The sequence below is a fragment of the Colias eurytheme genome, chromosome 11 (assembly GCF_061535395.1).
Source record: "Colias eurytheme isolate Ceu_HAF_F1 chromosome 11, ilColEury1 Martin Lab GWU primary, whole genome shotgun sequence".
NCBI lineage: Eukaryota > Metazoa > Arthropoda > Insecta > Lepidoptera > Pieridae > Colias > Colias eurytheme.
The window spans coordinates 10,486,350-10,513,858 of NC_142990.1; the positions used below are offsets into that span (position 1 = coordinate 10,486,350).

The window sequence follows — 27,509 nt, forward strand, 5'->3', positions numbered from 1 at the left end:
AAAATGAAAATAGTTCTATATCTAGAAATCGAGTTGATTCTGCGTCGGGGGAAATTACAAACGTGTCGTATTACTGTGGACTATTCTGGAAGTATTTTTCGTAGTTTCTTCTATGTAAAAATTAAAGGCTAAATTAATTGAACAAAACGATCGTATTTATTTAGCATAGGTTAGGTTAGGTTTAGTTAAAAAATTACCTAAAGACTTTTTAGTGAATTTTAAACGACATTATCATGGGAAGACGGACCGCGCTTGCTTTAAAATACTTGAAACGTCCAAACGAAATAATTTACTGAATCACGTTTAAAATCAATTGAAAAGTATTCAATTTCTCTTGCTCTTTATGGGTTGTATCCACACATAGGGAAAATGTAAAAGAATGTAAAACTCAACTTACTCGTCAATTTGACGAATGAGAATTCCGATGGGCCAACATTAACGTGATTCGGATCGCAGTTTGTACACTTTTTTAGTCTTGACGTTGTAGAGGCGACTGGAAAAAAACAATATTAAAAATAATTGTTAGGCAAGTTTTCCTCTAAACTCTCTGAATATTAATATCTCTGATTAACTCTCTAAATTGTGAAGTTTAAATGAATGAAGTTGAAGTGAAGTTCTACATTGTGAAGTTTTTAAAACATCTATTCTTATTTATATATGGCTTGTCCGCGGCTTTGTTCGCATATTTTCTCAATTGTTACCTGTATCTTCTATTGTGATAAAACCCAATTCACTGAAACTCAATGAATTCACAATTCAATGGATTATTATCGATATTGTTATTATAATATTATCAATATTCGTATGTAATACGTCCCTAACATAAATGTAAATATCAAAAACAAAAGCTCGTGTGGATGGTGCTTTTCTAATATTATGAATGTTTTTTTCCTATATCTGTATATTGTTTGAAATATTTTCAAATAATGTGAAGCCAATGAATGTATAAAAATATGGTTTCCTATTGTCAGAGAGCTATTTGTATATAAGACCATATTATAGATATTACTAACGTGGGAAGATTTTATGAAATTTTAAATATTATATTTTTGTATTCAAGATCAAGAAGATTGTAATTATGAATATTACAAGATTTTCTGGAAAGTACGCCTAATTATAATAACGCCTAATTAAGTACGCCTAATAAGCATGTCGAATTTTGAAGTATGAAATTTAATAAATGAAGCTGGGGTTGTTAATGAAACTCTGCTTCATAAATCATAAGTGTAAGAATGTACATATTTTCTTTTCTCATTGGTGAAAAAAAGTAGTCATCACAGTTAAAATTTGAATGGCCGTTTTTTTCGAGACTGCCTATTTTAAGACATACCCAGTATGTCATTTAATTTATTTACCCACCGATCTACAGGGTGTCCCAAAAAGTAGTGATGAACGGAAGCTGGGAGGTAGAGGACCTAAAGGGCTATCCGAATCACCCCCATGTATGTTATGCGATTTTTCGTATTTTCGGAGTTATGACGTTTTTTTCAATTTTTCACCTATCGCCGAGTACGGTGATATTTTCACTCATGGTGACGTCAATTATTGCGGAAGGTGCTTGATTTTTTTTTTGTGTGCTAAGCTGAAAGATAGGCCAATTCAGTATGGTAACATTTACTATCGTTAGATCTTTGAATGGAATAAAAAAAAGAATTAAAATGCCAAGAAAGATAAAATTACCCAGTATGTTCTCCACTTCAAGGGCCCGTAAAAAAATAAAATCACATAAAAAAAGTTTTCCATTTGGCTTTTAAAAACTTGCTCTATCTATCAGGTAGCTACCCTGAAAATTTCATTTTATTATTCAGAAGGCTTCAATCGAAAAATTGAAATCTAAATGAGGTAAGTGCAAAAATTGAATTAACATGATGATTAATAAAAACAAATTAAAACCAATAACAAGGTGTTTAATTACAAGAAATTTTTAAAATGACCCCGCTATTGCTCAGTGCAAGTGCGACATCACCGTAAAAAGTTGTCTTTTAAATGTCTGAATGCCCTTTTATCATTTTTAATGGTTTCTTCTGCTACTATGAATTTCCAGGTTATTTCGTTCAAATTGTGGCAGTCTCTCGTCTTTGTAGTATCCCCACGGAAAAAAATCAATAGGGTTTATGTCCGGGGACCGTCGAGGCCAGGCTAAAGGGCAAAGATACCCTGAAAGATGGATTGGTCGTTGCAGCCTGCGCATGCGCTGGTGACGCCTGCCTTAAAGCCTGGCCTGCACGGTCCCTCGACCTAAACCCCATTGATTTGTTTCAATGGGGATACTAAAAAGACCTCGGCTACTTGAGAGAATGCTACAATTTGGACGAAATAACCCGGAAATTCATAGTAGCAGAAGAAACCATTAAAAATGATAAAAGGGCATTCAGACATTTAAAAGACAACTTTTTACGGTGATGTCGCACTTGCATTGAGCAACAGCGGGGTTATTTTAAAAATTTCTGGTAATTAAACACCTATTTATGGGTTTTAATTTGGTTTTAATGATCATCATGTTAATAAAATTTTTGCACTTACCACATTTAGATTTCAATTTTTCGATTGAAGCCTTCTGAATAATAAAATGAAATTTTTAGGGTAGCTACCTGATAGATAGAGCGAGTTTTTAAAAGCCAAATGGAAAACTTTTTTTATGTGATTTTATTTTTTTATGGGCCCTTGAAGTTGTGAACATACTGGGTAATTTTATCTTTCTTGGCATTTAATTCTTTTTTTATTCCATTCGAAGATCTAACGATAGTAAATGTTACCATACTGAATTGGCCTATCTTTCAGCTTACCACACAAAAAAAAATCAAGCATCTAGCGCAATAAGTCACGTCACCATAAATAAAAATCTCATCGTACTCAGCGATAGATGAAAAATTGAAAAAAATGTCATAACTCCGAAAATACGAAAAATCGCATAACATACATGGGGGTGATTCGGATAGCTCTCTAGGTCCTCTACCTCCCAGCTTCCGTTCATCACTACTTTTTGGGACACCCTGTATAAGGATACCTAAGTGTATAGATTTTTTCTACAACATTATTATAGTAACATACTTGATCCATTTCTAACTTCTGTATCCGTAGTGATAGCGGCAGACCGTTGCCCCTTTGACAGCGCGTCCGTCCCTAAAAAGTAAAATCGTGTCATGGGTTACAATATCCGCAGAATTACGAGGAAATGTACTCCGATCTTCGTCTCAAATGGCCGTGCTAATGCGTCAAATTATATTTTGAAACCTCTTAAGATAATGTCAGCGGAACGATGAGAGAATTTTTCATCCACCCTTCGAGCGTTTGATTTTGCCACGTATTTATTATACGCTTAAAATCAATTCAGAATTTCAAGAGGGTTCCGCGATTTATCCTAACATTTCAATGTCAAAATGGATGCGTCATGGATAGTAATCAGCCGATATTTATTCCAACGACAAAACATGAAATGAAATTAAGTGTAACATGGAATTTCACTTTGTTTTTGTAAATTATTATTCTCCGTTTTTTTTTTCGGATAAGTGGGAATCGAACTGGGTCAAGTCTGCAGGAAACCACACGCTCACAGAAATCACAATAAGTCACAGACGTGATATTATATTAACATGTAAATGTTTGTCTTTCGTTCATATCATTTCCCTAACCTATCCCAGTCCTCTGCTTTATTATATTACTAGCTTTCCACCCGCGGCATCGCCCGCGCAGTCAAAGAAAAACATAGTAACCGCATAGTTCCCGTTCCCGTGGGATTTCCGGGATAAAACCTCGTCCTATGTAAGGACATAGGTGAGGTTTTATATGTCGAGAAAGGTCTCGGGTATCAAAATATCTCTATACCAAATTTCATGCAAATTGGTTCAGTAGTTAAGGCGTGATTGAGTAACAGACAGACAGACAGAGTTACTTTCGCATTTATAATATTAGTATGGATAATCAACTTATTCGTAGAAGCCTAGTATTTTGGGTCCGTAAATGCTCAATAGTTCCTTTGCCCGCTCTTGTATAAAAAAGGTAAATATGATGCTGGTTTATTACCTCTTTCGTTGTATACTAGGACAGTGGTTTGGACGACTGCGTTGTCTAAGTTGTAGCGTTGTAAGTAATGCATCATTCGAACTAGAAGAAAAATAAGTGGTTAAATATAGCTTAAGAAAAGCGTTTTAATTGAGTAATACAGATAAAAAATGTTTATACAATTATCTTCTTTATAAACTGCTATAAAATATGGCGATAAAATAAATGTTGATAATATTAATATGAGGTGGATTATATGCAATGGTCTATAGATTTTATTAGTATACTAGCGACCCGCCCCGGCTTCGCACGGGTGCAATGCTGATACTAAATACACTACAGAAAAACTGTGAACGTTGTATATAAAAACATAGTGGCCCGCTCCGGCTTCGCACGGGTAGGTATTTAAAATATATAGCCGGGCGGCCGGCCGGTACAGCCGCAAACGCTACATCCCGCAATTTTTAAATCTGTAATATCTTCGAAAATATTCACTTAAATCATACTGCCATTTAATCATAGGGCCATATAGATCTATATTAAATGAACAATGTATTCAAGGTACCTTAATTGGTTAAGGATTAATGCTGTACCTATTGGTTAAAATCGCATCGAAAATTAGCCATTATTTGTCGTAAAAAGTAAATGACAAAAAAAAGTTATTGTGGGTTATCCATAAGAGATAGACATATACCATCGCGGACTTTTCTGTAGACCATTTCAATGTGTACAGGTAAATTAGCTTGGAGAAATTTTTGCATATGTAGTGGTGTGTATATTACTCAGATCTTAGAGCGCGTTTCCACTATATCGTTCTGGCCTATACAAAAATGTTTCGATATCCTAACATTACTATTTAATTTTATACTTATTCCTAGCAACACTTTTGTTTTCAATAAAAACAAGTTTTTATTTGAAAGAAAATGGTTTTGACTTTATAAAAAAAAATATATCATTCAATTTTACGTCCTTGAGCAAACGACAAGGCGACTACCGTGAAACAATAAAATATCGTGTCCATAATAATTTGTTTCATAATTAATATTTGACCATAATAATTACGAAACAAAACAAATAAATAAATCGTCACTTGATAGTGGAAAGTGGAAACACGCACAAAACCAGAATAAACCAGTTTACGCTGTCCGCAGGTGCCACGTGCAGTCGTTTGGTACCGTTAGAACATAAAGCACATTTCATTCAAAAATTATAATTATTATGTACGTAGTTTAATTGATAAATTTTGTATTTGTTGATTGTTGTTATTATTGTTATAATATTTGTTGAAGTGAATTACATGTCCCGCAGCCGGAGGCCCCAAATGAAAACTCAGATGTACTTAAAAACTACATTTAATAGCTAAAATGAGACTTTTACACCCATGTCTGCACGATGCAGACCGGAGTTAAAGAATGAATTTATACAGTTTAATAATTATAAAGACGTAAGCTTGGATGCTAACTAAGGGAAATCGCATCCACATTCTATTCCCGTGCGAACGGCGTATTCAGCAGTTTTGTATGAAGGCAGGGCCATAACTAGTGTTTAATTTGTGTGTAAGTGTTGTAACTTTATATTGTTAATTCAATATGGCTCCAGTGTTAAAACATGGTCGAGGCAAGCCTTTGACTTCTCAAACTAAAGAATTAAACTTTAAATGTCGTTTCTTTTTCAGGTTAGTAAATTTTTCATTTTAGTAACATTGTTAATGTAAAAGTTATATGTATGTTAAATGTGCAAATATTAAAATAAAGTCTCATCTTTTTCAGAGGAGAAACACATATAGTTTAATTTAAAATCCCTTATATATACAGGGTTACTTGTAAAACACCGGCAACCTCGCAGGACAAGATAGCTAACATCATAAGTAACAACATTTCGACTTTTGATAATTTGTTAGATTTTATTTTCATACAAAAATAAATATTCATTTAATTTTCCGTCTGAATATTATAAACTCTACGCCTCCCAAAAATTACGTAAACAAAAAGCGAACGAGAGGGGGAAGGTGGCGTCGCGTCGTCCATCCGATAATTAATAGAACATAGACTTACAAATGTAAGGAGAGTACAATAAAAGTTTAAAAAATCATTTAAAAATAATTTATTGCGTTATGCCAAAAGTCGTAGAACAAATGTTGTTACTTATGATGTTAGCTATCTTGTCCTGCGAGGTTGCTGGTGTTTTACAAGTAACCCTGTATAAAATAAAAACTAAAAATAAAATGTTGTTTTATTTTATTTGCTGACCATACACTACTACAAACGCAAAAATTTCTCCAAGCTAATTTACCTGTATAATACTTAGTACATTATTTTGATAAAATTCGTAGGGTTCAGCCTGCGTTTGCAATGTAAGCGGAAATTTATTAATTTTTTACGACATCACATTAGAAAACTCAAAAATAACAGTACTTCTCCACTATTTAATGGATGTTATTATACATATAAACCTTCCTCTTGAATCACTCTATCTATTAAAAAAAACCGCATCAAAATACGTTGCGTAGTTTCAAAGATTTAAGCGTACAAAGGGACATGGGGACATAGGGACATAGGGACAGGGAAAGCGACTTTGTTTTATACTATGTAGTGACATGCAACGGAAATTGTGTAATTCGTTTGCTCTATCAAGATATTTAAAAAAAAATAATAAAGAAAACGTTTTTTATATGTTTTGTTTTCAACGCGTTATTTTATTATAATATCCTCTTCCTAAATTAGTTATACATAGTATGGGTAAGTAGGTCTCATATAAGTTTCGCTTTCCAAACCATACTCTCCCTGAGATTGATTCAATATAGACGTCAATGTGCGATTCCCTCCAAATAAGATTTTCACACGATATTGATATTCAGTTTTTCGTCCTCTAGACGTAAATAAGATCAGCAGTTTGAGTCGATCTTTGAGAAAATTTCATTTTACCATACAGTCATAGTTTTTCTGAGACACCTTTATTTTGTTATTTATATTATATCGAGAGAACAGTTATTTTATTCAATATCAGAATATTAGTGGTACGAAATTGGTTTTCATATGGAAATAAAAGTACCTATATTTTTGGGGTGAAGTTGAACGTTTGAATGTTCAAAGTAATATTCGGAGTTTGACGTTTATTTTAAGGAGTCTATTCTTTTATAAATATCCTGAACTGAATAATATTAAGTTAATAAAAGTCTCGAGAACAATAAACACAAGGACATCATGAACTGTTTTTAAACACAGTAACCGTCCCGTTTATTTATAATATATTCATGTCAGGTTTTAACGCACGGAAAAAACTTGGGACTTTTTAAACACAGTATAAGTAGGATAGCAATTTATACCTTAAAATGAATTTATTATATAAACTAGCTTTCCACCCACGGCTCCGCTCGCTTTGTCACTCTCTATCTATTAAAGAAATATATGTACCATCAAAATCCTTTGCGTCATTTTAAAGATCTGAGCATACATAGACGGTAGAAAGTGACTTTGTTTTATACTATGTAGTGATGATACATACGCAATAATATAGGATACTAGAGGTCCGCCCCGGCTTCGCGCGTGGTGCATATTATTATTTCGCAATAAAAGGTAGCCTATGTCCTTTCTCGGTTATCAAAATATCTCCATACCAAATTTCATGCAAATTGGTTCAGTAGTTTAGGCGTGATTGAGTAACAGACAGACAGACAGAGTTACTTTCGCATTTATAATATTAGTATGGATAGTTACATTTAGCGAATTTTGACGGTGATTTCGACCATTTCGTGAACCGTTGTGTGGTTTTCTTCCAAACGCGATTCCAGCGATGTTTGCACCCTCTTCCAAACACTATGCGGTTTTTCAAGTCTACAAATCGTTTGGATACTGAAAAAATTGTCTTAAGACATTAAAATAATAAATAAATACTATTATTTACTACTACTAATAAAAAGCAAAGCAACCATCATTATTATCAAGGATGAAATTTACCAAAAAAATAAATATTACAGAATAATCTATTAATTGTGGCTTACTCTTGTTGTTTTTATTTGAATATCTTCTATACTTCTGACATTTTTTACATCTTCCTAAAGAATCACGAAGTTTTTGAATATTATTTTCCCGTATGGCCACTTCCTTTCTCCAACAATAATGGTAGTAATATTCATGATAACTGCAATTCGCTAAAACACCCATGAAGTCGTTTAGTATTAAATCTCTAACTTGTCAAACATATGAAAAAATCAAAGTTATTTGAGTCATATCTACATTTCAACCTTCGGAGGTAAACGTTATATTATGATACATTTTCCTTTCAAAAAAACATTTTACTAAGACCACGATCTTTACGACAAATAACAAGCTTAATAAACGCAAACCTGCACATTTCTGCGACGAAAAGTTGCTCGACGGCTTGCACAGGTCACCCCTCTGTCTCCAGGAACCATCCGTCGTCTCCGAGCACTTTGACGACTTGAAGATGGCGCTGCACTGCGAGCTCGGTAGCCTCCAGTCGTACTGGTGACCATAACGTGTCAAAAGATCATAATGGCTTTGCGAGAAAGAGATAGTGCTATACGAACTGTGTAGCTCTGTCTCTCACACACCGGAATAATGCTCTATGCTATGCCCATTGACGTACAACAAATAACTAGACTCACAATCAGCTCAAAAATTGTTTGAAGTTAAACTCTGCATGGACTGCGTGGCAGAGTTAACAATCATTCCTAATTCAAATTAATTTAATTGCCAAAACATGGTATACAGATAGTTTTCTAATGAGCAATACAATGGACTGTGAACTTTACTGTCATGAAATAAGGTGCTAATTTTTATAAATGGTTTATATAGCCTAAAGTAGAGACCTTTTAGTAGGCGATTGTGACTCTAGTTGTTTATCACATCGGTTTACCTGGTCGGTCGCTTCGCTGCTATCATCCATGTGTTCGCAGGCGTGGCTGGAGAGATCGTCTTGTATGTCCACGTCTTTGCCTGTGCTTGACGTGTCGTTGCCTTGGGGCGTATTGTTTATTTCAATTAGGTAGGTTAAGGATATGTATTTTAAATAGGGAATGTTTTATATACACAATATATAATAGGTGAATAATTCCCATAAATTTCACTGGTGGTATGTTTACTTGTGCTTAATGTAAACAGTGGTGATTAAATTTACAAAACACGGATGAATTTTCTACATACAATTCAAAGGCCCACCTACTTGTTGCTCTATATAAATTTATTACTTTCTATTTCGACGTGTCTTCTAAAATTCCATATAGATTTAGGTACCTATTCACTGTTAAAGTTGTGATATTCGGGATTGTATATGGGTAATTAACTAATTTTGAAATAACTTATGCGTAAATTATAATATTGTGTTTAGGCCCCAAAATAATGCAAGAGTTACACGTGTGGATGATTTCATCACACTTACAATCTCAATCCCAAACAACCCGGCCAACCCATATAACTTAACACTATACCGTCTGTTTCAAAGTTGGTGGTCCGTTGTAGAACTTCTGAAGGACACTCGATGTATGAGGGAACTTGTATGCTGTTGTAAGGTTCTTTCTTGCGGGTCGGGTTTGGAGTGGAGGGGAATTTGAAGGTGGCGTAGAATTCTGAGGAAATTAATATGATGATCAATTATTTATATTGTACAGGTATGAGTGGCGTGCTGTTAGATTTTTGTAATGGAAAAATCTCTTTACGTAAGGCGTCTTCAAAATTAAATTTATCCCGAACACCTATTATGGATGTAATGTAACTCCATTAAGCAAATAAAACTGTTGAATTTCAACACATATTATAATTATTTCGTTCATAAATTTTTGTAGCAAAAATATAAATTACTGAAATCAACATGACCCTTAGAAGGAGGAATTACTAAATATAGAAAAACTTTTGATATTAACCTACCGTTGGGAGGCTTCAACGGTTTTGTATCAGTATTCATTTTGTGCAAAGGGTTTACAGGTTTTATTTTAGAGTCCTTAGCTAATATCACAGTTTCTTGCACTGTCATCGATTTAGCTGAAATTAAATAAAAATTTGAATGCCATGAGATAAAAAAGCAATCAATAGTGATTGTAAATTATTGTTGATATTGATATTTAATTAGACTGAGTCCACCCTGACGGCTGAGGGTATCCTTACCAGTTATAAATAACTGGAACGATTTTGAAAACAGCAAAATTGATTATGTTTAATATACGTAACTAAGTGATTAATTTACTTTTTAATAATTACTTAATATTATTTTTTTCCCACTAAAAAGACATAGGATCTTTTTTTTCAGTGATTTTGGAATAAGTTTGACGATCCAGAGCATTTAAATTTATAATTTTACATGCATACCTTTTAATAATAATGAATGGTCTAATTTTTGTAGTTAATTTACCATCGGTATTTTTCTCTATGTCCGTCGTCGACACAGATTTCTTAGTTTGATTTTTGTTATTGAAAAGAAGTGAGTACTTTCTGATAATTTCTGCTCTGGGATCCAAAAAGCCGTTTGATTTCGCTCCACTTGACGTGTATTTTGGCTGACTATCAGAATGGTAACCTAAATAATATTGAAAGAGTTAATAAATGTAAGTGCTAAGATTCTACTGTAGTTCAAGTTTGTAAAAAATAGACTAATAGTTTTTGTACTCTCACTTTGCTAGGGTTTTTCCTTGTAGCATTAATTATTAATGCTCTAAGGGTTTTTCTGAGCTAATAGATACGATCGAACTGATATGATAATTTAGAACGAATTAAATAATTTCAGTTCTTTTTCGATTTGTCCCCACTTGGGGAAGGATAATGTTAAACATAATATCAAAAACGCATAGAAATTTCTACACGAATGAAGACGGGGCGAACAGCTAAATTATTTATGGAAAATGTTTCCAAGATATTTACCTGATTCATTATCTCTTGTGGGATGATCTAGTTCAAACGATAACCAGTCTCTAACGTTATCGTTTGTGGATTGGAAATATCTTGCTCGGTGATTTGCGTTGCTTGTAAAGGAAGAATGCTGGTTGCTCATCCCTTGTTCTAGAACATTTTTATGAAGAGGTTAAGGAATAGGATTTTTATAGTATTTACCAAATTAATTTAAATTAAAAAGAGTTGATAATAAAAAATCATTGTTTTTTGGTTCAAAGTCTTGATTTAATCATAATTAATTTGTCAAAATAAAATTGGTAGAGTTCCTCTTGAACCTTAATTTAGAACACAAGATTGTTACCTTTATTAGTATCGGCCATGTTGAATCCGCTTCCAGGAGATACGTTACTTATATTATTACTATTGCCTGGGGTCACAAATTGAACTTCTAAGTTTTCATTTACTGGACCCAAGAAAAAATCTAAAAATTATTGTACATTGAGCCCTTTACATGATTAGCAATGTGAATATAAAAATATCATTTATCAGGATAGTGTAGCTAATTATTTTATATGAATATTTCTAAAATTATCAAAACATGATTATCAAAGACTAGCTGTGCTCCGCGGTTTCACACGCGTGGTCTTAGAATGATGATAATAATATATAGCCTATAATAGCCTTCCTCGATGAATGCTATGTAACACCGAAAGAATTCTTCAAATCTCACCAGTCGTTCCTGAGATTAGCGCGTTCAAACAAACAAACCCTTCAGCTTCATAATATTAGTATAAAAAACATCATGATCATGTTTACATAAATTAATAAGAAAATTAAACAAAATGGTATTACCATTGTAAATGTCGCTATTAACGACTGAGTTGCCATAAATTTGTCCTAAAGTTGGAATAGGTCTTGTTGTAGCTACAGTAACTGGAATATCATGCAGTTCTGAAAAATCTGAAACTTCTAGTTATAACTTTAATATTTTATTTCAATCAAATAATTTTACAAAAAAATAAAGACGTTTTATTTCAAAAACTCACCCGGTGAAGTGTTATAAATTTGCAGTCTTTGTATATTTTTATTTTGTGATAAGATGCTTTGTGTATTTTCCTTTGATGCTTTTTTCTTCAGAGTGTTAACTTTTCGCATTGGAATATGACTTGGTTTTGGTTTTTTATCTACTTCTAAAAATGTATGCCATATTTTAAAACCTTTAAATTTATATTTAAGATACAAAAAAGATTTAAATATTTTTTTACATACTTGGTCGATTAGTCGGTGCTGGCCTGGGTCGTCTATTTATGGTTGTCGGGTCACCTTTGAAGAAAAAAAGGCAAAATAAAGCAGAGTATGATAATTATATTTCAATTATTATTATTTCAATATTAATTAAGTACCTGCAATATCAATTCGACCGTTGCTATTTGGTATAACTCTTCTAAAATTAACTGGCTGTCTGGTTCTATAGAATTTATTTTCTTCTTTCTTATCCTCTTCACTTTTATGCTTAACATCTATAATTTCATATATTTTATAAATATTTAAGTCCGAATAATTAAATAATATTTTTGTTTAATTTACCTTTGTTTATTTTGTTCCTAGTTGAAGTCATACGGCCAAAGGCAACGGTATAATCCTTGGACTTGGATAGATTGGAACTAACTTCGTGAGAAACATCCATTTCTGCTCTATTAAAATAAATTTTATAATTATAACTTGTTTGACCTGATAAAAAAATAGGGATAACAAATTACTCCAGTGTCTAACGTATAAAAAAATCAAGAATAAGAAATGGAATAGTCACCTTTGGAATTTCTCTATTTGTTGATTCTATTGTTACAACATGCGCATTATAAAGCATGCATTCACTTTTAAATTTTGTAAATAAAACGAACAAAACTTATATTTTTATGTATTTATTTTACAAAGAATTTTAGAAAACCAAAACAATCTTTAATTCATGTTGACAAGCTGTCAGTTATGATTTCTACTTCATATTTTCTGCCAGTCCAGTTATTTCTTTGTCGATGAACATTCAGCTTCAATCATAACATTCATTGGGGTATTTAATTTATTTCCTTCTTCTGCTTTTATTTCTTCTAGCTTTTTGATTAGATCCTCTTGTACGCTGTCTACAATCTCCTTTAAATTCTTGGCTGAAATACACAGAACTTGATTTTTGACATGTGATTTAATAGAAGTGGCATTGATCTATGGTTTATCAATACACAACATAATGTGAATTTACTAGAATATTGTTGACTTATGCTACTTCAAATTCCCTAGGACGCCAAGGATTTACCTGTTTTCTGATTAAACTCTTCAGCTATGAGTGATATTTTTCTCAACGTCCCCACATACTTTGCTATTTCACCAGCGACGTCGTGATCACCTCCTGTGTTCACTGCAACATCTTCCATAGGCATTTTGATCCGTCTCTCTGTTGGCTTGAACACATCACTGCTTGAGACTGGCATTTTAGGCATTTTGAAACCACTCTTTAATATTGGATTTTCTATTTCTGGCGGCTCATCAGCTGCTATGGTTAATGGTTGAGGTACACTCAATGTATCGTTCGGCAATAATTCTGGCGCGTAAGATTGTAAAGTTTCAATTTTTAAAGGTGAATCTTTCCTTGGAGGTGACCGTTTTGATAATCTCACAGGTAGTGCGTTAGTGAGGCTTTCTATTATTGTTTCTATAAAACCAAAAATGCGATTGCTTAAATCCATAATAATTTGAGTAATGGAAATGAATAATATTTGGACACTAACGGACTATGTTTATGGGCGCTTCGGCTTCTTGTTTCTTTTTCAACATGAACTTTTTTGTCAGTTCAGCTATGAACATTGAGCATGTAGGACCTGGAGAAGAACAGTTTAATAATAATGATAACAAATTAGATAATTTTCTTTATAATTTGAAATTACGCTAATAAAAATAGTTACCATCACTCTTTCTTTTCTTCGCTGCTTTTTGCTTCGATGCAGCAGTTTTATTCTTACTCTTGATGCGGATCGGTTTTTCCATAACTGTCGGAATAGCGCTCGTACGTGGCTTTCATATATTTATCATGTGTTTATTAAAGCATCATGTTTTTGAGTTTATGCTACAATTACTAAGGTTCTAAATATAAATTTACCTACCAAAGACCCCGGGAGGTCCCGATACAGCGGGACTCCCGAGTAATATGATATTTAAATAAATCAAAGCTAAAATTAACCCAACACAACAGTAAATTTTCGAGGATAGCTTTTTGACAAAGTCATATTGAATGTCGTGGTTTTGTCAAATTTCTTATTTTTTTAATTAATAATATATTTACAATGAGGTTCATGTCGAGAGTACGTAACAAATGAGTGTTAAATGAACATTTTTTGATATTATGTTCCTTGGTTATGGTATGCTCTATAATCTTGACATCCTACATATTATATTTCATATTTTCATGAGCATGAAAAAGTGAGTACTACGACAAGACTACGATGGTATGTGATATCCAAGTGATATCTCAATAGCATTAGCTACAAAACAGAATTGTAGCAGATTATAGCATAATAAAATATTATATGTACTTATGTGTTAATTAACAATTATTGTAGGTTTTACAATTTCAAAAAATTTGCAATAAATATGAAGGATGCTCTTGAAATATGGAAATGATTGGTCCTGGGAATTAATAAATAACACATTATTATTCCATAAATACTTTATTATATTGTTAATTGTATAACACTTGTTTCTTGAAAGCCAGATGTTTCCCTGAAGATCTGTAAAGATAACATAATATTATATTTAAAGCAAAGTATTATAAGTAAAATATTTAGACCTCTATTCATATATAATTTTTCATAATAAAATTTATAATTGTGCCAGCGAGGTAATATACGTAAAGGTGAGTAGGTGATAAACTTAGATTACAAAATAAAAGACAGATGGAGCGTTGCCGAACTAAACCGAATAATTTATCGTCATTTCCATAAAGCTATGTGTGCTGTCATTTCGCCGTTGCACTGTACGTACACGGTGCTTCTGTGTGCGTGTTATGTTACCAGATAATGAAAAATTTCCCAAATTTTTGCCCGACTACGGAAGAAAGAGGGTTATGTTTTTCGAGTGTAGGTATGTATGTATAATATTTCTTTGACACGCCCTGCAGACCCTGCAGTATAAACTGTTGGATCGATTTTGAGTTGTGACTTGTGAGGTGTCATTGCAATCATCTGAATTATGAAGGTAGCTGTGGTGGTAGTGACGTAGGCTACATAAATTATTAGCAGTCATGTTTTAATTTTTATTTTAATATAAATTCGGGTTTTTGATATTATTTTATAATATTGTAAAAATTATTTTATCACCTATCTAGCTAGTATCTACTAAAGTTATCTATACATGGACAAAATAATTTTATTCAATTTTTATTAAATAAATTACATTAAATTTATTAAATAAATTACATTAAAAAAAATTTTTATTTTTCAAAACATATGAATGCGAATAGCGGTAGTTTTTAGTCGAGAATGCTGGACATTTTATTTTCATCATATCCATCATGTGTCCACATGAATTAAATCGCAAGCGAAAACGACGCTTTTTATAAAAGTAACAAAAAAATGTATAATGCTTTTTAAAATAATCTAATAATGACCATGAACTTTTATTGCACTATACAAATAATCACATTCACGATCGAAAAATCCAACAGCACTACCCCGAATATCTTTTAACCATTTTACCCCTAAAAATGGCAAATTCATTTTCAAAATACTGGCAGCATACGTTGAAGTTTTGAATTCCTTCGTATTTGTAAAATTATTATTTGTATACAAAATTAAATAAGCCAAATAATCTACAGAAAATCTGTAAAACGATGTTTTATCTTTTTGTTTGTTTTCGGGAACAAGTTTTACAGCGTTTTAATATCACAAGACAGCATTTTTTTACTAAAATATCAAACCCCTTTTGACGTATTGCATGACACTAGAATCGCTATAGCACTAGCGGAGGAACGTATTCGTTTTTGATTTCGTATTTTCTTTGACAAGGTCGATGAATGATTGACATGCTCCATCTGTATTTTATTTTGTAATCTAAGGTGATAAAATAAAACGGTTCATAATAATGATTTAATTTTAAAAAGTGAAAAGCTTTGAAAGCGACATTAGACTTAAATTTTACCTTATTGCTTTGCATCTGGAGGAACTACGGGTTTCTGAAAACCATAATATTTTTATTATAAGTTAGTCTTCAACTAAACAAAGTAATAAAATTACACCACTGTTACCAATCATTATGTTATCTACTTTTGCAAAAAAATTAAAAGACTGGTTTTAACTAGCTATTAAAGAACAGTTACTTTATGCTAATCAAATGATTTAAAAATTGATTAACATTGCTCAGTTTTAATATTCACCAAAATGAAAATGTCTCTATGCCTTAAAATTATAGCACGGAATATCCAAAACTTCTTTCGTGTCATAGTATATTCTATCTTCTTATATATAAAAATGAATCGCAAAATGTGTTGGTAAGCGCATAACTCGAGAACGGCTGAACCGATTTCGATAATTCTTTTTTATTATATTCCTTGAAGTACGAGGATGGTTCTTATGTAGAGAAAAAGTAAATATGTACCACGGGCGAAGCCGGGGCGGACCGCTAGTTACCAATATAAATTGTATGTATTACCGTAACAGTAGATGGTTGTCGCGGGGTGGCTGAAGTCCTTTGAGTTGTTGCAGTTTGTTCTACCTTTGGATCTTGACCGTGTTCAGAATGTGCCTGGGCCAAAGCGACTGTTGCTGCGGGCTTTGCTTGGTTATCTAAAAAGTTTTAATAGAACAGATCATTTAGAAAGTGGTGTTATTATAACAAAAATATTAATAAAAAAATTAAGAATTCGATGGTTCGAATTGTATTTTGACTTTTAAGTATTATTACCCTGACTGGTAACTCAAACGTTTGGAGACTCAAACGTTGGCTTAGAGCTGATAACAAATTTTCGAAATACAATACTGAATTGTTTTGATATTTTTAATGTTAGGTACATTCTTTCAAATGCTGCTATCTGCTGTTGAAGTTACTATAATCTTTATTCGATAGCTTTGCAAATACATAAGTACGTATTTATAAGCTGTAACAGTTTTTACCTGGTATATCATGTAAACTGGCATTCGCGTCATAGAACTCCTCCTTTCCCAGATCCTCAACTTTAGGAGTACTATCCGACAAGCTAGATGCCGACGTGCTACTCCTCTCCGCAGTGGGTTGAGCACGTTTCTTCCTCCTCTTCTTTATTCTCAAATCAGTTGGTGCAGTCTTCTCTGCTTGAGGCACGTCTTTCTTGATTTCGTGGAGTTCTAGTACAAACGGTTGATTAGATTCGTAAATTCCTGAATTGGAGGAGGACGACTCTGTGTCTGTCAAGTTTAATAGGTCTTCTAATGTCCTGTCTGCAAGTGAGTTAAAATTGCTCTTGTGAATAACAAAATATAATGCTCAATATACCAAAGAGTGGAGATTGAAACTAGTACACTTTTTCTCGGCACTTTTAAGTAGCTAGAGCCAGTATATTTTTGCTGGGTTTTAAGGTCACAGCTCGGAGGACAAAACTAAGTTTTCCAGCCCTTTTTATCTAACTAAATAATAGAATATTGTTATCATCATCATCATCATCATCATCATCAGCCCATATATGTTCCCACTGCTGGGACACGGGCCTCCTATGAGGGTACAGGCCATAATCCACCACGCTGGCCAAGTGCGGGTTGGCGGATGACACATATCGTCGAACTTTTGATTCTTCGACATGTCGGTTTCCTCACGATGTTTTCCTTCACCGTTCGAGCAGTGGTGATGTTACAACATGCGCAGATAAATTGAAAAATCAATTTATTTCCTGCGCGCTCGCCCGGTCTCGAACCCCGGACTTATCGATTCGAAGTCCGAGGTCTCACCACTGAGCCACCACTGCTCAATATTGTTATAACTGAAGAAAAATCTAATTTCTTCACACGTTTCGGGGATCAAGTGTCTCCTGCATACGAATTAAACGACGGACAATTTCAAATGCTATGACGATGTTTACGATAGCAAACACTTTTCGACTCGGTACTGGAATTTTAAAATTGTTATGTTTGACTAGCTTATACCCGCGGTGTTACTTGCAACGGTATATAAGAGACATCTTTGGCCGTCATGAGCGGTAATGCAAGAAATAAATGACCCTCATAACCATAATTTATTATGGATGAATGAGTTGATTTAATTTTACATTAAAATCATGAGTATTACGTAGAGGTTGAGTAAGATAAATAAATCTGTCTTTTTTATTTATATTTGATTATTATGAATAAAATAATGTTTCATTCTTTGGAATGCCAATAGGGACACATGTGCCGTATCGGAATTCAGGTCGTGGTAGTTAATTTCAAACTAAGATGTTAATAATGGCTCCTCCTCTAACATTGAAGTTGAACTAGGTAGTAAATTATAGATATGTTTTGCACACCTCTACCCAGTCTTTAAGATAAGGCAGAAGTGCACATAAAGAGAACTTACAATACTTACTTGAGTTATCCATTCTATATGGGGTTATCTTTGTATTTATATGAACTGAATGTGTGATTTTACTGTGTTATTGTTTTTTTAAACTTCCATATTATAAATGATTTAATTGTATTATTAAACGGGCATTTTGAGAAACTTGAAGATTTTACTTAATTTTTAGATGTTCTGACTATTTCTGTCAAGAACTGTTCTTTGTCATAAAGTTTTAAATTAGGAATTTATTTTTTAGAATGCGTTAACTATGTGGAACGAGGTTTCAATCGTTACCTAGTGCTTGAAATAATTTATCTGTAACATACGTTTTACATACGCCCTGTAGCAAGATGGAGCGACGATATACGCAGGGTTGCTGGTACTTAATGGCGGCGAAAAGCTGTAGACCAAGCTCTATGGCGTGCCTTAGGAGAGGCCTATGTCCAACAGTGGACGGAAAAAGGCTGAAGAGAGAGAGATACGTTTAAAACTTGTTTAAAACCAATTACTTGTAAGTAGTAAAAAATGTCTTATTATATAAATAGGTAATGTACGTATGTATTACATACGCAACTTCGCTTTGACATGAATACGCATATAATGTTTCATCGTCTATCAGGTATTTAAACAAAACTACCGTCAGCAATTTGTATCCATCGATACCGTTTCAGATAGCAAATATTATTGTAATTGTAATAATATGTGTGATATTACTCCAAAATGTTATAATATCTTCATTCGTGTTAACGTCTCAATAATAAATTGATAGAATTTAAGATCAAAGTCACTCGAAGCTATAATTTGTACGATAAAGGAAAATGGTCCGCTCACACACTTTATGTGACTGTTATTGACCTTTCAGTCCTTTGAGAGTCACTCAATGTACATACATTTAAAAATAATAGTTAAATGTCATAAATATGATTGGTGATCCTATTCCTTAATTCTGAGTGCTAGGAAACATATACACTTAATAAATAAAACCGTCTGTTATTAATTTGAATTAAATTTGACTAATCGATGCATTAGATAAACTGATTGTATTAAGCTTAGTATTAAGACATTACTTTAAAAATGTTTATATATTATGTAATTATAAATTAGTAGCTTTCCGCCCGTGGCTTCGCCCGCTTTTTCTAAAACCTAATAAATTATATACTAAAATCACACTAAAATCCTCTTGAATCAATCCATCTATTAAAAAAAACGCATCGAATTGCGTAGTTTTAAAGATTACTTACATAGGGGACATAGGGACAGAGAAAGCGACTTTGTTTTATACTATGTAGTGATAGTGATTATGTAAAAAAAAATCATGTAGATAAAAAAAAACGTTGGCTCTTGCGTTTTAATATTTCTTCAATTGAATGTGCTTTTTTAAATCAATGTCCATCCAACCATAATAAAATTGAGCCGTGCTACATAAAACTTATAATCATATTATAGAATAATATAAATTATGAACTAATGAGTCGTAGTTGTAATATAAAAGAATATTTGTATTTCAGTAGAAACATTGTCATATTCTTTGTATTTTTGTAACATTGCGGGAGTTTGGCGGAATTTACATAGATTTATGTTCAGTGCTTGCGAAGCGCGTTGTCTAGATTTAGATACTAGTGCCTCGAGAGACCGAGCTTCGTAACAAAACATATACTTATTATATATGACACACTTTGCGTTGTTCTTATGTAATAATGTTATCACAATATATTTATTTATCTTTTCTTATGGATATTGTACAATTTGAAGTAGTTTAATTGGGTTTAAGTTTAACGGTTGTTATTATTAAAATACTAGCGGTCCGCCCCGGCTTCGCCCGTGGTACATATTTACGTTTTCTCTACATAAGAACCATCCTCGTACTTCAAGGAATATAATAAAAAAAGAATTATTGAAATCGGTTCAGCCGTTCTCGAGTTATGCGCTTACCAACACATTTTGCGATTCATTTTTATATATTATATAGACTAGCGGTCCGCCCCGGCTTCACCCGTGGTACATATTTACGTTTTCTCTACATAAAAACCATCCTCGTACTTCAAGGAATATAATAAAAACAGAATTATCTAAATCGGTTCAGCCGTTCTCGAGTTATGCGCTTACCAACACATTTTGCGATTCATTTTTATATATAAGAGAAGATAAGTAAGGTCAGTCTTCGTCCGTTCTAAAAGGTAAATTAAGTGTTAAATGCTCATGTTTTAACTCTATTCTCATCTTTAGGTATAATAAAAATGTGTCGCCAAATGTGATGCTAAACGTAAAACTCGAGAACGGCTCGACCATTTTGGATATTTTTTTTTGTTAAGGTTTTTGAAAACGTAAACAACGTGGTACACACGGATTAAACCGCAGCGAACCACTATTTTATGAATTTATTAATAAAAAGGCGTCTAAATTTCATCTTTCATTATTAAATGTATAACGAAGTTATTTTAACCAGAATTTTTAGTCAAAAGGGCCAATAAAATCGAGTATCTAAATAAAAAATTGCAGCCAATAACGACCAAGCGTAACCAACAATTTTCGCGGCTCGTCGCGTATTGTATTGCCCGTGAAAATATGGTTCCCTCGATTGGATATTCCTATGGAAATATGTTTATTGTGACAATGTAATAAACGGCACGTTGTGTAAGCTATCGTGTTTAAAGAGTTTAGTAGTTCTAAATTTAAAACTTATATAAAAAATGTACTAGTTCAGAGAGCGTACTACAGTATTCAGGAATATATGGACGATAAAAACCCATGGAGGGTTGTCGCGAAAATACCACAGGACAGTTCATTGGCATGTTATTATAATATATGATGTTACATATGTATTTTGTAAAATTGTAAAACTGACATGATAAAGAGCAACTATGGGGTTTCTTGCCGGTTCTTCTCCGTAGATACTGCTTTCTGAATCGGTGGTAAATTTTAAAATATGTAATGACGTTTCAAAAGTGCTTCTATAAGAAATCTAATTGAATAAATAAATATTTGAGTTTGAGTTTGATAAAAGGGATTAATATTTATGAGTCTATGTATATGAAGAGGCTCTAACATTCGTCTATGTGATCAATGATGTTTACATAAAAGGAAACTATACAGCGAAAACGAAATATTCATTCTTAATCGATGAGTGTGAATTTTTAAGTTTGCTTTTTGACGAAGAATGCTGAATGGTACTGACTTAATTCAGAGGTTCTTACTTCTTCCAGTGCAAATGTAGTAATTTTGGCTACTGAGAGTCGCTACGAAGATTTATTAAAGGTATTTGTGTTATATTATATTCCAATATCTTAGAATGTATAATTATCATGTCATGTTAGGTGTATTTTTTATCTGCTCTACATTTATTTCAATATAGACAATAATTATATCTATACTAATTCAAACTACCAAAATTACAATATGTGAATGTGAAAATATAAAATAGTTTACTAGATAATCCGACATCATTATAATTCATATGCCTTTAGATACAAGATCTATTAGAGTCATTTTTCATACTGATCACACGCGTCCAAAGTCCACAAAGACCCTACCATATGTATTATTTATAATTTGGGGTCCCACGAATGAGGTCAATAGGGTAAAAGTCAACAATCTTTACAAATAATTCGATCGATATTCTTATCTGTAATATGTCACCAGCTGGTAAGCATCCGATGGTTGCCTACTCAAAGATCCCTTGATGCGGTGAAAGGAAATGTAACTTTATATTATGAGCGTTATGATGTATCGTGTTTAAAGGTGATTGATTTGTTTTAGTATTGTTTATAAAACAATATGCATTCCGATTGCATTTTCTTATGCTAATTTAAGACACGTCTTTTGTGCTACATGTGCTACATGCTCGTGCTACGCTACGATCTATGCTACGTGCTACGACACCTGTTATCATCTGTTACAGTCTAGGGCCTAGGCAATAATTAACATATACAATTATTTTACACAAATATTTACATATCTTAATTTAATGCACTTCATTTTAAAGCTATAAATTGATCTAATTAATGATCTAATTTAAGTTTTATACATGCCTATTAATTAACCTCTGAAAGTAACGAACTATCAGCTTTATTACAAACTAGCTTTCCGCCCGCGGCTTCGCCCGCTTTATCTAAAACATAATAAATTATATACTAAAACCTTCCTCTTGAATCACTCTATCTATTAAAAAAAAACCGCATCAAAATCCGTTGCGTAGTTTTAAAGATTTAAGCATACATAGGGACATAGGGACCTAGAAAGCGACTTTGTTTTATACTATGTAGTGAAGGTAATAATATTCGTATACCCAATAGAGTATTAGTAAATCATACATTACATTATTCGTTGGAGGCTGCGCTTTATCTCCCGTAATGTAACGTTTATGACTTGCTGTTGAAGATGACAATAAATCGATAGGGACTGCAAATTATCGGTCGTCAGTGACCCGATTTGTTTCGGGTCATGGGTTGCATGGGGGAATAATACTGGCTTTACACTGAGCTTTATAGTGGAGCCTTAATTATGGAAGGGTTGTAAGAAATGTTTATGATGGATTGATTAAGTTTTGAACGTTGGGTTTTAAAGGTTTATAGTTTGTTTTGTTAGTATATTGCCTTGTTTATAAATAGAGTATTTTAACAATGTATGCAGAAAATAAACAAAGGAGTAGGGAATTGAAACTGGTATCTAATAGGTTATATCTACTGGTATACTAAAATTAAATTAATATAAGATTCCTTTACTGTGTCTTATCCTTATTTAATACTAGATTTCCGCCCGTGGCTTCGCCCGCGTTTGCAAAGGAAAACTCGCATAGTTCCCGTTCCCGTGGGAATTCCGGGATAAAAACTATCCTATGTGTTAATTGTAAGTTATTGTAAAATGTAAATTGTAAAATGTAAGTTACCCTTTATATGTGTGCTAAATTTCATTGTAATCGGTTCAGTAGTTTTTACGTGAAAGAGTAACAAACATCCATACATCCTTACAAACTTTCGCCTTTATAATATTATATATTAGATATTAGACTAGCTTACCCGCTTAGCCCGCGGCTTCGCCCGCTTTGTCTAAGACCTAAATTATATACTAAAACCTTCCTCTTGAATCTCTCTATCTATTAAAAAAAACACATCAAAATCCGTTGCGTATAGTTTTAAAGATTTAAGCATACAAAGGGACATAGGGACATATGAACAGAGAAAGCGACTTTGTTTTATACTATGTAGTTATCACTATTATCATAAAATCCATACTAATATTATAAATGCGAAAGTAACTCTGTCTGTCTGTCTGTTACTCAATCACGCTAAACTAACTACTGAACCAATTTGTATGAAATTTGGTATGGATATATTTTGATACCCGAGAAAGGACATAGGCTACCTTTTATTGCGAAATATGTACCACGGGCGAAGCCGGGGCGGACCTCTAGTTTAATATAAACTCTACATGTAATGTTACGTTAGGATAAAATATGGAAATTTAATTAGTTACTTAATAATAATAAATTGACTGAAAATGTAATCAAAGTTATAACTTATAAACATAATATCAGTTTAGATATTCGATATAGGTAATACATTTTGAAAAGCCCGATTCAGTAGACAAAATGTTGCGGAATATGGAGCATGTAGTAAAAATAAGGTGATTAGACAAGCAAAAATACTTTCTAGATAATAAAAGTAACTGTGTTTTTCGTTATCTTTCCTATTCGGTATATTGTTTTCAGGAACTTGTCGCCAAACAAGTGCTTTTTAATGAGTCGATGTCTGGTCTAGTTTTTAAGATTTGTGGGTTTTCTCTATGTGTAGGTATATACTATTATGGCAGTTCCTGGACAGCATAATAGCAATATAAAATTAATGATAATGTATGTTTAATCTATTACATTTCATACGAAGGCTTAAATATAACGTAATATGTGTAATAGAATATTTTATTTAGTTTTCCTTTTTCGTATTGCCTTGTTTTTACTCACCCACTTTTTGCTTTTGTGTATTTCCTATATTTTAAGGGTTGCCTGGCAGAGATCACTGACAGAGCCTAGCGATAAGGCCGCCTTTTGCTTGTTTTATATTATGTGTTGTGTGCTTTTGCATCTGTATTTATTTATAAGCAATAAAGAATTTTCATTCAAGGCTTAATTGCAGCTTTTAAACAAATGTAAGAGATAATAAGAAAGGGAACTTGTACATAATTATGGTTGGTTTATATCATATAAAACAGCGGTTATTAAGTAAAAGTTATGCACAGTATATCACTTCATAGTATAAAACAAGTCGCTTTCTCTGTCCCTATTTCTCTATGTCCCTTTGTATACTTAAATCTTTAAAACTACGCAACGGATTTTGATGCGAATTTTTTTAATAGATAGAGTGATTCAAGAGGAAGGTTTAAGTATATAATTTATTAGGTTTTAGACAAAGCGGGCGAAGCCGCGGGCGGCAAGCTAGTGCATAATAAAAACAATGAAGTAGTATAACTATCTCTTTAGGGCCAGACAATAGTTGCAAAAACACGATTACAAGACATCACGGATTTATGGCGAACAATAAACTGAATTTCACTTCTCTTGCCAGAGAACATTTTATAGTTGTCATATTAAGACATCAGTATAAAATATTTCACACTTTATTGCTCGGGGTAACACGAGTCTCATGGAGTATCTTGCGTTCGCATGCGACTTCGCTTTGCTCTCACTGTAAATGTATTACTATTTTTAACTGTAAAATAACTTTAATGCACGGAAGATTAGTAGATTCTCTCTATTGGGAGCATAATTGACAGGTTTATGTTGCACTACAATCTACATTACATTTAATTACTGGATAAAACAAGAAATGTAAAAAAATGATATTGGTATAAATTAAATTAATTTCTTCATTTTCACACAAGGTGGTATTGTATAAATCATGTTTTCATCAACCGTCACATCATAAATGTCCGTATTTAAGCAAAAAGGAACCACCCAGCAAAAACGCACTTCTGAGATATCAAAGGATTTACAAAAACATTTGCAGCTCTGTTAGATGAAGTAAAATTTAAATTTATTTTATTTAAATTCATTGATAAATTACTTATTTAAGTATGAGTATATAAATTAGCTCTGAATATTCTTAAACTTTCTAGATAATTAAGAAAATGTGCATGTGGTTCCTTGTAACATTTATCAATTGATAGGTTTTCTCTTATACAAAAAGGAACCACATCCCAGGGAATTAATGATATAAATGAAACTATGTATTTATAATATCGTAATTAAAGCTTTAATTAATAAAATATATAAAATAATACTTATATAGGACGTTTATTCGACGTTATCATCAAATTGGATTTCGAAATCCACCGTGTCTAGTCCATCTATGTGGTCTTCTATTGCATCATCACTAATGAGACCGTTATAAAAACTGTGCATCTTGTGGAATGAGATATTGTAATATGGACTGAATATCGCTAGAAGGTGAAGAAAGCTTCTCCAGAGGCAGTGACGTATAAGGTTCTTCGTTATCTTCTGTAATAAAAAGAAAAAAGCTTTAAATCAAAATAATAAAGCCGCGTGGCTTTTATACGTAGGTAGGTATATGGCGACAGCAAAATATTATTAGTTCTTGTAAAACAGTGGCAACCCTAGCAAAAAATTAAATAAACTTGTTAAAATTTTGAATTTCGCAGGCTAGGGCCTTGTTCCGGTCAAAACAGTAGCCGCGCGAGTTTTAAAATCAAACATATTATTATATGCGCTGAATGATGTGGCTGAATGTACTGTACTGAATCTGAATCTAAACGTATTTTACCAAAATAGTAGGTAGGTACCTAGATCATCGACAGTTATTTTTAAAACAGGGTTTAGACTTTAGTAGTTTCATCTCACAATGACAAATGAATCGTAACAAAATGATCTCTTAATTCGACTCGCCGCGCCTTCGTGAACAACGACATTGTCGTTAAAATACGTAAATCCCCAGAGGATTCCTCTTGTACTTACTTAATGAACTATCTTCTTAAAATCACACCACAATCGGGAATGAATCAAAAGTGGATAAAGCGTACCTGCATCTCAGATTCAATAAGTACTTAAATGCATTAAATAAAACTACTTACCCGTTGTATCTTCATTATTATCTTTGGTGTTAGTCTCCAATGCTTTTCTTACCAATTGCTTGCTTATTTATTTATTACTAAACATTTTCACATTTAATTTTAAAGGTAATTAACAAAAACAATAGAACTTACTTCGCGGAGGAAAATTACACCGTCACGTATTCGAACTACTTCGCTGAATATGTCACCTATATTGACAGATGTTCGACGTTTTACTTTAAAAATTGGAGTTTTGCACTTTGAGCTATTTAAGTAATGAAATACGTTGTTTAAAGATGAGAAGCATGTAACAAGTCAAGGCATTTGGTTCCATATAGCGATGATGGGTTTCAGGATGTTTTACAATATTTATTTATGCATAATAGAACCGAATGCTTGTGGTTTTATTTTGCAATAAAAAATTACAATTAAATTATGTATTTATTTTACGCATAACCATACCACAGAAACCTGGTTCCATTTTGTGTATTAAAAATAATTGTTATTAATAGAAATATGTGTAATGTATAATGGTACCAAGTAGGTGTGGATCTGTTTTGTATAAAATGACATGATAGTAATATCGTTTATTTGTTTGAACAAAGCAGTCCCATGGTGCTGTGGTTCGGTTTTGCTTAATATGGTATTATTCGTTGTTGCTGGTGGTTCCTTTCTGCTTTTAGTATACCTTGTTTCCAACGTAAAAATCATGTGGTTCTTGTTTGTATAAGAATTTAGACCACTTTTGAATGAGTATTCTTCAATAAAAGTAAAAAACGAAATTTGTCGAGTGGTTCCATTTTGCATAAATACGGACAAATATAATCCATACTAATATTATAAATGCGAAAGTCACTCTGTCTGTCTGTCTGTTACTCAATCACGCCTTAACTACTGAACCAATTTGCATGAAATTTGGTATAGAGATATTTTGATACCCGAGAAAGGACATAGGATAGGTTTTATCCCGGAAATCCTACGGGAACGGGGTTTTCTTTGAAAACGCGGGCGAAGCCGCGTGCGGAAAGCTAGTTATACATATAGGGATCTAAGTACTAA

The 27,509-nt window shown here is 32.8% G+C and overlaps 2 protein-coding genes across 2 annotated transcripts; both read right to left on the reverse strand.

Moving 5' to 3' along the window:
- Window positions 1-12,863: 12,863 nt before the first annotated feature.
- Window positions 12,864-13,880, reverse strand: LOC149904850 (uncharacterized). The gene is made up of 4 exons (XM_090107015.1): window positions 13,799-13,880; window positions 13,625-13,714; window positions 13,153-13,548; window positions 12,864-13,006 (listed from the first exon to the last, which is right to left on the reverse strand). The coding sequence occupies exons 1-4, from the start codon at window positions 13,878-13,880 to the stop codon at window positions 12,864-12,866; spliced, it is 711 nt and encodes a 236-aa protein (XP_089963141.1).
- Window positions 13,881-16,029: 2,149 nt separating this feature from the next.
- LOC149904851 (uncharacterized) lies at window positions 16,030-18,432 on the reverse strand. Its single transcript, XM_090106970.1, has 4 exons — window positions 18,420-18,432; window positions 17,000-17,209; window positions 16,539-16,672; window positions 16,030-16,062 (listed from the first exon to the last, which is right to left on the reverse strand). The coding sequence occupies exons 1-4, from the start codon at window positions 18,430-18,432 to the stop codon at window positions 16,030-16,032; spliced, it is 390 nt and encodes a 129-aa protein (XP_089963096.1).
- Window positions 18,433-27,509: the final 9,077 nt, after the last annotated feature.

Excerpts from the sequence above, each read along its gene's own strand:
- LOC149904850 (XM_090107015.1), bottom strand. The coding sequence starts at position 13,880 with ATGGAAAAACCGATCCGCATCAAGAGTAAGAATAAAACTGCTGCATCG. Across the intron at positions 13,715-13,798 it reads GAAGAAAAGAAAGAGTGATG|GTCCTACATGCTCAATGTTC; the intron begins GTAACTATTTTT and ends GTTCTTCTCCAG. Across the intron at positions 13,007-13,152 it reads AGAGTTTAATCAGAAAACAG|CCAAGAATTTAAAGGAGATT; the intron begins GTAAATCCTTGG and ends TGTGTATTTCAG.
- LOC149904851 (XM_090106970.1), bottom strand. Across the intron at positions 16,673-16,999 it reads CAGTTTACATGATATACCAG|ATAACCAAGCAAAGCCCGCA; the intron begins GTAAAAACTGTT and ends AAAACTTTTTAG. Across the intron at positions 16,063-16,538 it reads GACAACCATCTACTGTTACG|AAACCCGTAGTTCCTCCAGA; the intron begins GTAATACATACA and ends TATGGTTTTCAG.